Here is a 13,319-nt window from a genome sequence, read left to right on the forward strand (position 1 = left end):
TGAACGGTCTATAGATCCCTAAGCGCTATTCTATAACGTGCGCCATTCCCAGGACATCACTTAGCGAGGGGTTCAGAGCAGCGGCGGACTGCGGAGGTTATTACCAAAATGTAAAACTCTCTAAAACAAAAGTCACCACAATAAGATAGAAAGATTTATTTCACAATTCCAAAGACATACCATTAGCAAATCTTACACATGTATGTTCTCCAGCATTTCGTCTCCCAGAATAAGAAAACAAGTACACAAAGCAGAACATGGCAGGGAGAGGGTCGCGGGCGACACAGAGAATATGTCGCCCATCTTCTTAATTTTTCAGTCTTGGCAAAGCACAGCTTCAAATACATTGAATTTCATGGAATTGTAACACCCAGGCTGTCATATTGGAACGACCCATCTGGAATTCTGACAGCCGGGGTGGCGAGTGGCGTTTCTCTATATGGACTTGGCGCCTGCCACACGCTCAGCGGGTGGCAAAGGTCTTGCCCCTAAAAACACAACAAATACAGTTTAGTAGTAGCATGAAAAAGGTTGTTATAGCGACGGCTAAACTTTTACATGTTGTCTACGGAGCTAAAGACTGCATCACATCAGTTTCCTTACAGGATATAAAACCTGAAAGTAGTTTGCAGAGGTTTATCTACATACGCTGTATAGGGGAGGAAGGGTGAAACCTTAGCTCCAAAAAAACAATGATGACTTCTGATCAGATACTGTGCGATAAATAGAAGGTTAAACAATTCACAGACCACAGGTATGTGCGATAAGATCCGCCCCACAAACACTGACAGAAACCAGATTATCCCAACGCAAGCTTGGCCAATGTCCAGATGAAATAATTTATTTCAGGGTGTAGAATGAGGAAGAATCACTGTATTTACAACATCTTACATCAATGCAGAGATTGTTTGTTCTTCATTTCCTGCCTCTCTAGTTCCCTAGAATTTGCAATTTATCCTGGAATAACACAGCCTCAGCCTGCCCATCGTACTGATATTGCAGACATCTTTACAGGAGGTTTCCCCAAAAAGAAGGGGCTCCAGCCAAATGTAACACAGGAAATATGAGGACATAGCTCATGTTTATATCAGGAGGGAGGATCTTGGCGTGGAGACTTCAGGGTGACCTGTCATATCAGGGTAAAGACGTATTAAAGAGGAGTGAAACCTTGCATTTTTTCTTGTCTTAGTGAACTCCACCTAAAACTAAACGTTGAATTTTGGATGTAGTTATACTTTGAAACGTACACAGCGCCAACACACAGTGAGTGCAACCATTCAATATTCATGAAATGGGCAGCCTATAAAATCAATGGGGACCAGTCACATCGCTAAGGCACAAAAAAATCCCACTTCTAACACCAGCTCATTCCATGTCTTTAGCATTTTGAGACTCATCGTGAGGAAAGATAAGTAACTTAATTTGTGTATAATGTGCTTTTCTCACCATGTACAATAATGTTACTACTAGAAAATCCCCTTATCATGCAGCAGTCCTGTGGTGAACACTGTGGTCTAATAGATTTCACAGGCTGGACTTACGACATTGTCTTCATCTCTTTCTTCTCTGCATCTGGACGAGCTCTGTTCAGAACCTTGAGGAAGTCGGATGTTTTTGCTCTCATGCGAGTGTGGATATAAGCCTGTTGGGAAATACTCAGGGTCAGATAAGCAGGATACGGACATTGCGCAGGAAGAATAGTAACTGGGTGTCCGCGGCTACATTGTGACCAGCTTATTCCCTTATTGATCCAAAATCAATTACTTGTATTCATGCAAAACAATGAGGCTTAATCACAAAGGACAAAGCAAAATGAGTTTTATCACAGCTCGTGGACTATAAAACAGTAACTTATCCTATCATTGGGTGTGGACTAAAGCTATACATTTATAATACTCTAAAATGGTTATAGGCAATGTGATATTACTGAAGGGGCCTCACAAGCGCCTTATTGTCCCACAAGGGGGCCACACATTCATTTAGTTAATAAGCACTAGTCACATTGTGGGACCCAAGGAGCCACGTAAAGCCTGAAGCATGACTTGTTAGATAGCCATTAAGGTCATAAGGGCCAAAGAGCAAACAATCTGTCCAGGAGGGCCACAGTGACCACTCACAGGCTCCCAGTTGCCCACCACAGATATTGATCATATCGCATATGTAATAAGCACACTGAACCGGCCTCGTTCCCGGGACAGCCGCCTCCGGCAGACTTACCTTGGAGCACTTGATGTGGTAGTGCAGGTAATCCCGGAATGTGTGAATGAGATTGATAGTATTGTCCCGTGCATTGGTGTTGGTGTGACGAGGAAAGAGAACTGTGGGCATGAAGGCAGCAATTAGCGTCGGTACAGTAGGAAGTGGTAATTATTACTGCTGGTGACACAATGTAAACTACCGACGTGAAATACAAATTAAACGGAGAATCTCAGAAACATGAGATTGTAACAGACAAGGTCATGACGAAGCTACAGGGCGAGCAGCACAAAGGCCATTTCTTTTGTAACGTCAAGCTGCTATTCTGAGCCACTGTACCCGTTCAGATGTGATTTGTAGCTTCATAAATCAGAATATTGCTATTTCTAGGGCTCATGTGTCGTTGTGGGGTGTACTCACCAAATGTGATGTACCCAATGTTGTCTCCCACTGCTGCATCCGTGTCCTTTAACTCCAGAGGGGGCTCCCGGTGGCTGAACAAAACCTGAGGTGCCGTGTGGCTGGCACGACGCCCCTCCTTAAACTCCTGCACACAAACAACACTTGGTGAGACAAGTTCCTGCCATAACCTGGACATAACGATCTGATCTGTGGGATATATACGATTTGGCCGCCAACATTACGGTTTAAATTTATTAGAGAACAAGCTCCAATCATAGTTCATAATACTCCACCAATACCTTTAACATGGATCCTGCACATAGGGGAAGCCACCATGTATTAGTCAAAATTCAGCCTATAAATGTACCATGTACCTCGCTCCTCCGTGTCGTCACTAATGGGTGGTCGACATTCCCGTGAATCGGTTCATGCCCCCAAAACAATGTCCTCCACTGTGTGTAGGTGATGGACCTCCCTGAGAACTTTCTACCCCAATACCTACTCCAGTTCCTAATGCCTACTGCAATATACTGAGGTCCAACAATCCCCAAGCAGTGGGACCCTTCCCCAATAACTTGAATACTTTACATCTTCCTTTGTTGCTATTACAACAACTCACCTGCATGAACACCTTTCCTAGGACCACGTCATCATCATCCTTAAACACTGTGCTGAACACGACGGTCACACGATCCTTCTTGGCTTCCACGTACCTATCAAACATACCAAATTCTTATTACACAAAACACGGCAATGGGAACACATCACTTAAGATTAGGTTCGGACAGGTAAAAGCAGTATGATACACATATGACCATCATACATGATACGTGGGAACTACAGAGTAATATTAGTGTTTCCTAAAGGTTGTTTTAATGAACGTGGAACTTTGCATTTCCAATTTGCTCTATGAAATCTCTTGCTGTCCCCCTACCCCGGGACGATGACCACTCCAGCATTAAGGGGGATAAGATAGAGGATTTCAAATCAGACTTACATGGTCTCGTCATCGCGGTAGTGGACGACGGCTCTCCTCTCACCTTCCTTTCCCTCTTCCTGAAACCTGAAGTACTTCTCAAACACAGAGGCAAAGCAGTTCCTCTTGAGCATGCCAGCCTGGTGAACGACGGACTCTCGGTTTGGAGGCAGGGAATCCAGGTCGTACAGCAAGGACACATTGTAACCTGGAGAGTTTAGAGAACTCTATCACACCGACGGTCATAGCTGCCTATCTTATCACTAGTCTTATAACAAACAAAAAAAAGAAAAACAAAACCTGCGCCTACAACCAATTTGGTCGCTTGGCCCACCTGGAGAGATCCAGCCGTAAGGCCGTGTCCTACGGAGCACAGTTAGTGTGGTGTACACTACGGTGTTACTTATTATCTGTACATCTCATTTATAAGGCAACTAATAATACACAATTGGAGCAAAGCATTTCCGTCATTATGGAATCTACTCTCGGTATACATAGAAAACCCCCCTACAACTTTAGGGGATCATTGTAGCAGCCAGCAAAGGTGAAAAACAAATAACGGATGAAAGTCAATGTAATATATCCCACTTATGACATTTACACCTGTGGGGTTTTAGAATAACTTTAAAGTTACAGACAGAACTGATACAAGTATTAAGAACATGTCAGCAGGTTTTGGAATACCCCTTTGTTGAAATAATGGCTATGTGGCCCCGTGTGCCTGGGTCACATTGTATAACACAATATTCTCTCCCCCTGGTAGCTTACTCATTTGTCTGTGCGGGAGACGCAGATCGACTCTGGAGCGGATTTCGGCTACTTTACAAGCGCTCTCATGGGTAGAAGTGACCCCAGCAAAAACCCCTCCCCCATATTACACATACACGGTGCACAAACAGGAATACAGCTCCGGCTGACAGGTTCTCTTTAAACAAATGATCAGTAACATTTTATAAGATATTACCGGACTCGGGAGACACCAGAAAGTTTCCATAGACCTTGTTCAGGACCTGTCAAAGTGGAGATACAGATAGAAGACTCAGATAAAGGTATTTCCTGATTGCTTAATAATAACAATGTCACAATGTAGATTTATGTAAATCACAGAACCAACAGGGTATAACATAAATATGCAATATCACATAACACCCATCTCGGACAGATTTCTGCTTACAGTGCACAGACAGTAGTTTAACAGGGGCTATGTGGAGATGTGTCATATTTAAAGGGATCCGTCATATTTAAAGCTGCCCTTTAAATATAGACGAGAAAAGTACTGAAATCAGGCTTAGGCATTTAGTCGACTCTTTATGCTTTTAGGGACAAATCCTTTGTTGCATGGGGTCTCATCCCCTCTCTCATGTCTGCAGGTGTCAGTGTATCAGTAATGACCGGTATGTAGGTGCAGGAAGTAACATTCAGACCACAAATGGTGATGTCTCCATACATTCCATTATCCTGGCTCAATTTACCCAGGTTATAGAGGTCACTAGGGGCAACATAACGATAATATAGCCAAAAGGTGGAGACAACAAAACAACACATAACTTTACTTAACGTAAATTAAAACGTAAAACAAATATATAAAAGTTACACTCAATTTTAATAATGTGTTCCCTTAAAGAAGAAACTATACAACACATAGTGATTGTAACATATGTTTAGTTGCGTCTTATCATCACCATCACCATTTATTTATATAGCGCCACTGATTCCGCAGCGCTGTACAGAGAACTCACTCACATCAGTCCCTGCCCCATTGGAGCTTACAGTCTAAATTCCCTAATATACACACACACAGACACACAGAGACTAGAGTCAATTTTGATAGCAGCCAATTAACCTACCAGTATGGTTTTTGGAGTGTGGGATGAAACCGGAGCACCCGGAGGAAACCCACGCAAACACAGGGAGAACATACAAACTCCACACAGATAAGGCCATGGTCGGGAATTGAACTCATGACCCCAGTGCTGTGAGGCAGAAGTGCTAACCACTACGCCACAGTGCTGCATTTAATATACAGTTATGTGTAATGGCATTCATGTCTTTCATAACCTGGAGGTATGTATGACAAAGGAGTGAGATTTGGGGGTATTTAGACAACTCCTTTCAAAGTAAAACAGTTTTGTATGGCAATCGGGGAAAGACTAGGTTATGATAAAGGTGTTGCCCAAAAAAGGAAAAAAATCCTTTAAGATGTCTAGTACCTTTGAAATGATATTTGCACCAGGGATGTATTTTTTAAGTTCTCACTGCAAGTTTTTTTTAGAATTTTGTATTTCATGATTATTATTTTTGTATTACATCCCAGAATCCTTCTGGATCAGTGACAAGCAGCGAGAACACACATGACAAAAACACCAAACAAAATAAAACCCTCTAAAACAAAATCTGCATTTTTAGTCCTCCATAGAAAATATTTTGAAGATCCGAGGTTTCAGGAGGAAAACGATCATGCTAAAAAATTAAGTGAAGTGAAAAACAGAAAATACACATCTGTTAACCGTTTGTGTGCTGAGGTTTTATCCACTTTGAGCTGTCCAGCAATAAACGTACACAGCAGAGTCAGAACGTAGTCTGCATGCAGTATACAGTGAGAGAATGACGGCAGGAGCCATGTATGCAGTTATAACTGTACGATGCAGGGTAGGATCTCCCTGCTGTGCGGCCACTGAATAGATGAATACACAGTTTTGCTGAAGACTGAACATTCCTCTGTATTTGGTGTATAACAAACTGGCTCAGAGACACAGGAAGTCTGACACACTTCCTGCACTGACCACACTGCTGCCTGAAGACTGTTCTCTCTTCCATAAATGGCTCTTTCCTGCATCACCCACAGCAGAGGATGCAACACCGCTCAGCCCTACACACCTACATCACTGACACACACACAGCAGAGGATGCAACACCGCTCAGCACTACACACCTACATCACTGACACACACACAGCAGAGGATGCAACACCGCTCAGCACTACACACCTACATCACTGACACACAATGTCCGAGCACATCTACACACACAGCAGAGGATGCAACACCCCTCAGCACTACACACCTACATCACTGACACACAATGTCCAAGCACATCTACACACACAGCAGAGGATGCAACACCCCTCAGCACTACACAACTACATCACTGACACACAATGTCCGAGCACATCTACACACACAGCAGAGGATGCAACACCGCTCAGCCCTACACACCTACATCACTGACACACAACACAGCAGAGGATGCAACACTGCTCAGCCCTACATCACTGATACACAATGTCCAAGCACATCTACACACACAGCAGAGGATGCAACACCGCTCAGCACTACACACCTACATCACTGACACACAATGTCCGAGCACATCTACACACACAGCAGAGGATGCAACACCACTCAGCCCTACACAACTACATCACTGACACACAATGTCCGAGCACATCTATACACACAGCAGAGGATGCAACACCGCTTAGCACTACACAACTACATCACTGACACACAACACAGCAGAGGATGCAACACTGCTCAGCCCTACATCACTGATACACAATGTCCGAGCACCTCTATATATACAGCACATGTGCAGTACGGCAGAGCATTGTGTGTATAGGGACAACGTACTCTGACATGCTGTATAAACAGAACTAACGCATGCCAGAACAGGTACTGCCTAGAAGAGCTGACAATCTAAAAGGTGAGGCGATATGAGGGGGATAAAGCAATATAGCAGATGTCTGATAATGTTGATTAGATGAAATCAGATATAGGGGAATTGTCATCAAATTTTCCAGAACAGTAAAGATAAAGCACCATAAACTGCACATATTGCAGATCTTAGAGGAAGAGACTTTACAAGTGGTCAGAGAATCACTGACTATAACTCTGCTGCTCTAAACTTCTCTGTTTGTCATCTCCTTCCTAACAAGACACAATCACCAGTCACAAACAGGAGCCGAATCTGCCGATCTAACACCAATTATCCACATGTAAAACGTGCAGATTCTGCAAATTAGGACTGATTGGCATATAATAAGGATATTGCATTAAACAGTAGCTGTGTGTTATCAGGACCGGCCCTGTATGGACAGTGTTACTCCGCTTGTTTTTTGTCCTCGCTTCTAACACAGCTTTCAGGGCAGAGAGTACTGAGTATTATCGCTCCTGAGTGCTGGTCAGAAGGTGCGTGTACAGGTCCAGTCACTGTCACATTACAGCATGTACATTAGACAATAAGGTTATAACACGCGTGTGCATCAATCCTTCCTGCCTGCACATTGGATGGATGACAGAATCTTGTAAAGTAACCAAATAATTCCAGCCCACAACTCAGAGCCTAATGTTTAAAAAGCAGCCTCAGCGTTTCTCAAGTGTCCCTAAAAACAAACCACTTCTTACACTACAGAACTGTAAGACAGAACATATGCTTAGGATAAAACAAACAACTGACCTATGCAGATTAGACATTATACAGTCATATTTTCCATTAGACTCTACATCACATCTATTCCTTAGGCTGACACAACATAGAATATATATCCATGAACGCAAGTTCTCTGCGGACAATTATATCCAGATGTCTCCTCTAGTTATACAAAGGAGATCTTCCTCTCAGGACACAATCAGTAACTCCTCTTATTATAAAGGAAACAGAGTATTTCTATACATTTCCCAATCATATCAGCGACATATCCATAACTGATCAATAGCAGGTTACACTAATCCCTGCTGCACATTAAACCTAGGAGAGATGTTTCTTATTTCCTATTTGATAACAAGATGTCACCAAGTTTGGTGTTTTGTACAGAGTTAATACGGAAAGATACAGTCTGAATTCTAATACATTCTACAACAATATGTATATACCAATCGATTAGACAAAGTATAGGGAGAAAATGAGATCTATTTGTACACGTAACCCTTAAAAACATCTACAAAATATATTTTTAAATGCTAAAAAATACTTCATCAACAAGACACTGTTTTGGCATGCAGAGCGTCAACATCTAACCTAACTCAGAATATCTTCCCCTCATGCTTTTCAGATCAGAGATCACACTGACTGCAATCCCTACTAGTGACATGGAGAGGAATAAGACTACTCAGAATAATACAATAACTCCTGTACCTGTAAAACTGGAAGTTATAAGCACTATACGTTCTATTCATAAAGTAGCAGAGAGGTGTCTTCCAGCTCTTACGTCTAATTCCCATATTGTTAGTTCCAGTTTTAGGTCGCAATCATAGAAATGAAAGTTTAAATGTTTTCTCACATTTACCGTCATTTTTTGTGCATATGGTTAAAGGTCTGTTGGTTTTTTTCATTAACTTGTTCCTGACTTAAACAAGTGTCAAAGTTATGATGAAAAGAGGCAGATTATACAATTCACCTATACTGTCAAATTCACAAAAGATTATTCCCAGTAATAATTAAAGATCTGTCAACGTTCCTTCCACAGGTTGAGCGTCAGATCCTCTCTCACACGTCATCTTACGTGAACTAGCAGCGACAAGGATCAAAACACATAGACCTCTCACCTCATCTGTGCCATGTTCCTGCAGCTCTTTGTAGAACTTCAGAGAAATGCTGATCATCATTTTCGCCTTGTCCCCGTTTGGGTTAGAGATGTGGTAAAGAACGCCATCGAAATCTGGGACGGGAGAGAACAGTAAAGAACGTTTAGAATACCCAGATACGATGGAGTTATTACACTTCTACAATCCAACCTCAGGAAGTGACTGGTGGAATTTTATATCTCCTGATTAAAATCGCCAGAATTAAGGATATTTAGAAGCTTGTAGGGTAAACAGTTGAATTGTTGTAGTCATGTTTTTCAATAATGGATTGTCTACAGCGGAGGATGTACCCCAACGTATCATCCTAGGGACTGTGCAATATTCACACTTGTTGTACTAAGCAGAGGAAGGAACCAGAGACCTGGGGCATTCAGCAGCATCAATGTAGAACACAGATTTCTATATACGAACAGGTACATACAGAGCAAAGTCCATCAAATGTGAACTTGTGCCTCGAACGACCCATATAACATGGGTGTAAATTACCAGTGAATATTGAACCTATATGGCAAGAGGTAGTCTTAGCTCTGTCCTCAGCCAGCAGTGCCACAATGACTGACACTGCTGCCTTTGGCAAGTGTTGCTTTTCTCTCTGTGTTTCGAGAACTTATGCTAGGAGGCTTCATCACCATTCAAGGCGTAGTCGAAATGTCAGACGCTTGCAGTGTGCCAAGAATTGAACTATCAGTACAAAACGCAGCTATTCGGTAATCAAAATAACAATGCCCATATTAAGATTTTGGGGAGCCTACCATTGAGTAATGATTCTTTGCTGTAGGGGGTGCATTCCAGATCAGGGTCAGTTTAGGCAACATGTCTCTTTAAGTCTGTGTCATTTGAACAGAAACAGTGGACAATAATCAAGCAAAATGCTATATTGATACTGTGACTGTCCGTATCTCAGCAGGTCCGTTAGGAGATCAATGCCTGAATACTTTAAATCTTCATGACTTCCCAATTTTTGTCACAGGTTCTCCTGAAGGGTGTTCACTCACAATTGGGGGAATTTGCAATATGAAGAAAACTATTGCTTCAGACTACAGAAAACATATGGATTGGTTGTTACGGGTTACTATGTCCATGTAGGCCAGAACGTATCACCTTATTGAGAAATTACTATAGTGCATTGTGTACTTAATTCCTGCTTTTAATATGCTAATACATTACTAGTGATCAATAAGCAGTTGGACAAACATTACCTGCAAATGTCATCTCCACAGCCTCTGGTTTGTTCCTAAAATAAAAAAAATACAATAAGCAACAATTTGACAGCAACTATATAATTACCTACTGTATTAAGACCACCCTACCCCTGCCATTAAAGGTTAGTCTGTACGAGTCCAATAAAATTCCTGCAACTTAGAAGCCACTGTTGCTTATCTTGCACTGATAAAGCTGTATATAAGTTGGACAGATCAATTTATGTATGTCTACAAGTGGTTATAGATTAATACAGCTCCCAAAAAATTAAATGTTGGAAAGTCGGCAGGAGAACAGAGAGGCAATATGGTCACATTTTTAACACTAAAATTTGTGGAATGAATCTCCTTGCCATATTAAATTAGTACGTTAACAAAAGAATATCAGAAAATAATTTAGAAATATTAGGAATGTCTGTAGACCAAAGACATCAACCTGTGGATTTCCAAATGCTGCACTGTAGAGATGGAATGTAACAGCTGAAGACCCACAGACCTCTAGAAGGACCGATAAATTAATATATAAACCTTAGCATTGAAACCTTATTACACATCATTAAACTGCTTTAAGTGACACTGGCAGCATCAGTGCTCATAATGCTTGTGGGCAGGTTGCATCCATGTTAGCAGTACAGGAGGGCCTGTACCAACATGCACAGCTGCCAGGGGAAACTAAGGCAGGACAGGGCTTGTACTAAAATTCAATGAGGATGAGGAAGTAATGCACTCTCTTTCATTCTGTAGATAAATGCTATTTCCTTTAAAACTATTTTTTAAAAAGTAAACTTATTATTTAGGAGGAATGTGTAGGAAATAGTAAGATGATGGAAGAAAACATGTCATATACATTCAAGGATATGGATCCACAAAGAACATATTAATAAGTATATATACATAACATACATATATAATTTGTATGGTCACTCATGAAAAGAATATAAACACAGGCAATTTTGAAAAAATGAAAATAATTATATATCAAAACATAATATCACAGGATCCCACACACCCGGGGCCCCTGTCACAGGATCCCACACACCCGGGGCCCCTGTCACAGGATCCCACACACCCGGGGCCCCCGTCACAGGATCCCACACACCCGGGGCCCCTGTCACAGGATCCCACACACCCGGGGCCCCTGTCACAGGATCCCACACACCCGGGGCCCCTGTCACAGGATCCCACACACCTGGGGCCCACTGTCACAGGATCCCACACACCCGGGGCCCCTGTCACAGGATCCCACACACCCGGGGCCCCTGTCACAGGATCCCACACACCCGGGGCCCACTGTCACAGGATCCCACACACCCAGGGCCCACTGTCTCTCACACACCCAGGGCCCCCCTGTCACAGGATCCCACACACCCAGGGCCCCTGTCACAGGATCCCACACACCCAGGGCCCCTGTCACAGGATCCCACACACCCAGGGCCCACTGTCTCTCACACACCCGGGGCCCCTGTCACAGAATCCCACACACCCAGGGCCCACTGTCTCTCACACACCCGGGGCCCCTGTCACAGAATCCCACACACCCGGGGCCCACTGTCTCTCACACACCCAGGGCCCCTGTCACAGGATCCCACACACCCAGGGCCCACTGTCTCTCACACACCCAGGGCCCCTGTCACAGGATCCCACACACCCAGGGCCCACTGTCTCTCACACACCCAGGGCCCCTGTCACAGGATCCCACACACCCAGGGCCCCTGTCACAGGATCCCACACACCCAGGGCCCCTGTCACAGGATCCCACACACCCAGGGCCCACTGTCTCTCACACACCTGCACTCTAACTCCGCTGACCCCGCCTCGCACTCACCCGGCCGCCGCATTCTCGAACTTGTGTGTGAGGGTCTCCTCTATGATGCGGTTGTTCACCTCCAGCAGGATCATGGCGGCTCCTGGCGGGGTACCTTACGGAGAATTCACAACTATCACTCGGTGTCAGTCACTGACAGGCCGCCGCTCCCTGCTCAACCACACCAAGAGCCACTTCCCCTAATGCAAGATGGCGTCTACCAGTCGCTCTTCCGCCGTACGCCAACATGGCGCCTTCCGCACACCAATACCAAAATATGTATCTTATTGAGGAAGCAAAAATAAGTTTACTTCCAATATAAAGAATATGCACTTTGACAAAGGCTTCGGTGTTTACTCGCTGTTGCTGATATCATATTAGTGTTTCTAGATATACTTTAGTGAGTGCACGTCTCCGTACAACAAAATGGCTGCACATAAACCGCAAGAGACCTCTCAAGGACCCCGCTCTCACAAAAAAAGCTGCCCAGCAAAGTGCCTGACTCAGAGTGGGCAGGTAAAGCAGGGTGTTGGCAGTGATTGTATCTATTCCTGTTGACAGGAATTCCATGAATTCCCTGTGGTTCCTGTGTCTGACATTTTCCTGTTCTATGGACAAGATACAAGTGTAGCTATTATTCTACATTGGCCACTAATTTGCCATTGCATAGTCATATCTATAGAGAAGTTGGAAACCTGTGTCACTCCAGCTATTGTAGAACTACAAGTCCCAGTATGTATTGCAAACTGTCAGGGCAAGCTGGGACAATATCTGACAACTGACCCAGCAGAGGCAGCCAAATGTTGTAGTGCAAATAGTAAAATAATGTAGTATTCAGGAGCCAGTGTAGATTTTCATCCCTTAGCATTAATAAAAATTGGTCCCAAAAAGTTAGCCAGCAGCAAATTTGTCTGTTAACTACAAAATTGTTTTGACGGTGTGATTCCAGATGCTGCAAAATGAATGTTGAAGTCCAAAACACAACAGAGAAATATCACGTTACACTGCTATTACAGCCAAAGGCCTATGTTAAGAGTGATAAAATCTGTACACAACCTGTGCAGTGAGTAAAAATGATGGATTATCTTTTAGTTCCCACAAAGCAATAACTATTTCATGTGCACACTATGGCTAAAAGGAATGTCCTGTGTATATCAGAC

General features: G+C 43.3%; 1 protein-coding gene across 1 annotated transcript; it reads right to left on the reverse strand.

Annotated features, from left to right (window-relative positions):
• Window positions 1–141: 141 nt before the first annotated feature.
• Window positions 142–12,370, reverse strand: ARPC2 (actin related protein 2/3 complex subunit 2). The gene is made up of 10 exons (XM_075181080.1): window positions 12,181–12,370; window positions 10,356–10,390; window positions 9,118–9,230; window positions 4,539–4,584; window positions 3,596–3,782; window positions 3,218–3,311; window positions 2,617–2,743; window positions 2,218–2,318; window positions 1,542–1,642; window positions 142–488 (listed from the first exon to the last, which is right to left on the reverse strand). Exons 1-10 carry the CDS (start codon window positions 12,252–12,254, stop codon window positions 464–466), a joined length of 903 nt encoding a protein of 300 aa, XP_075037181.1. The 5' UTR covers window positions 12,255–12,370; the 3' UTR covers window positions 142–463.
• Window positions 12,371–13,319: the final 949 nt, after the last annotated feature.

Source organism: Mixophyes fleayi, chromosome 7, assembly GCF_038048845.1.
Source record: "Mixophyes fleayi isolate aMixFle1 chromosome 7, aMixFle1.hap1, whole genome shotgun sequence".
In the NCBI taxonomy this organism is placed as follows: domain Eukaryota; kingdom Metazoa; phylum Chordata; class Amphibia; order Anura; family Limnodynastidae; genus Mixophyes; species Mixophyes fleayi.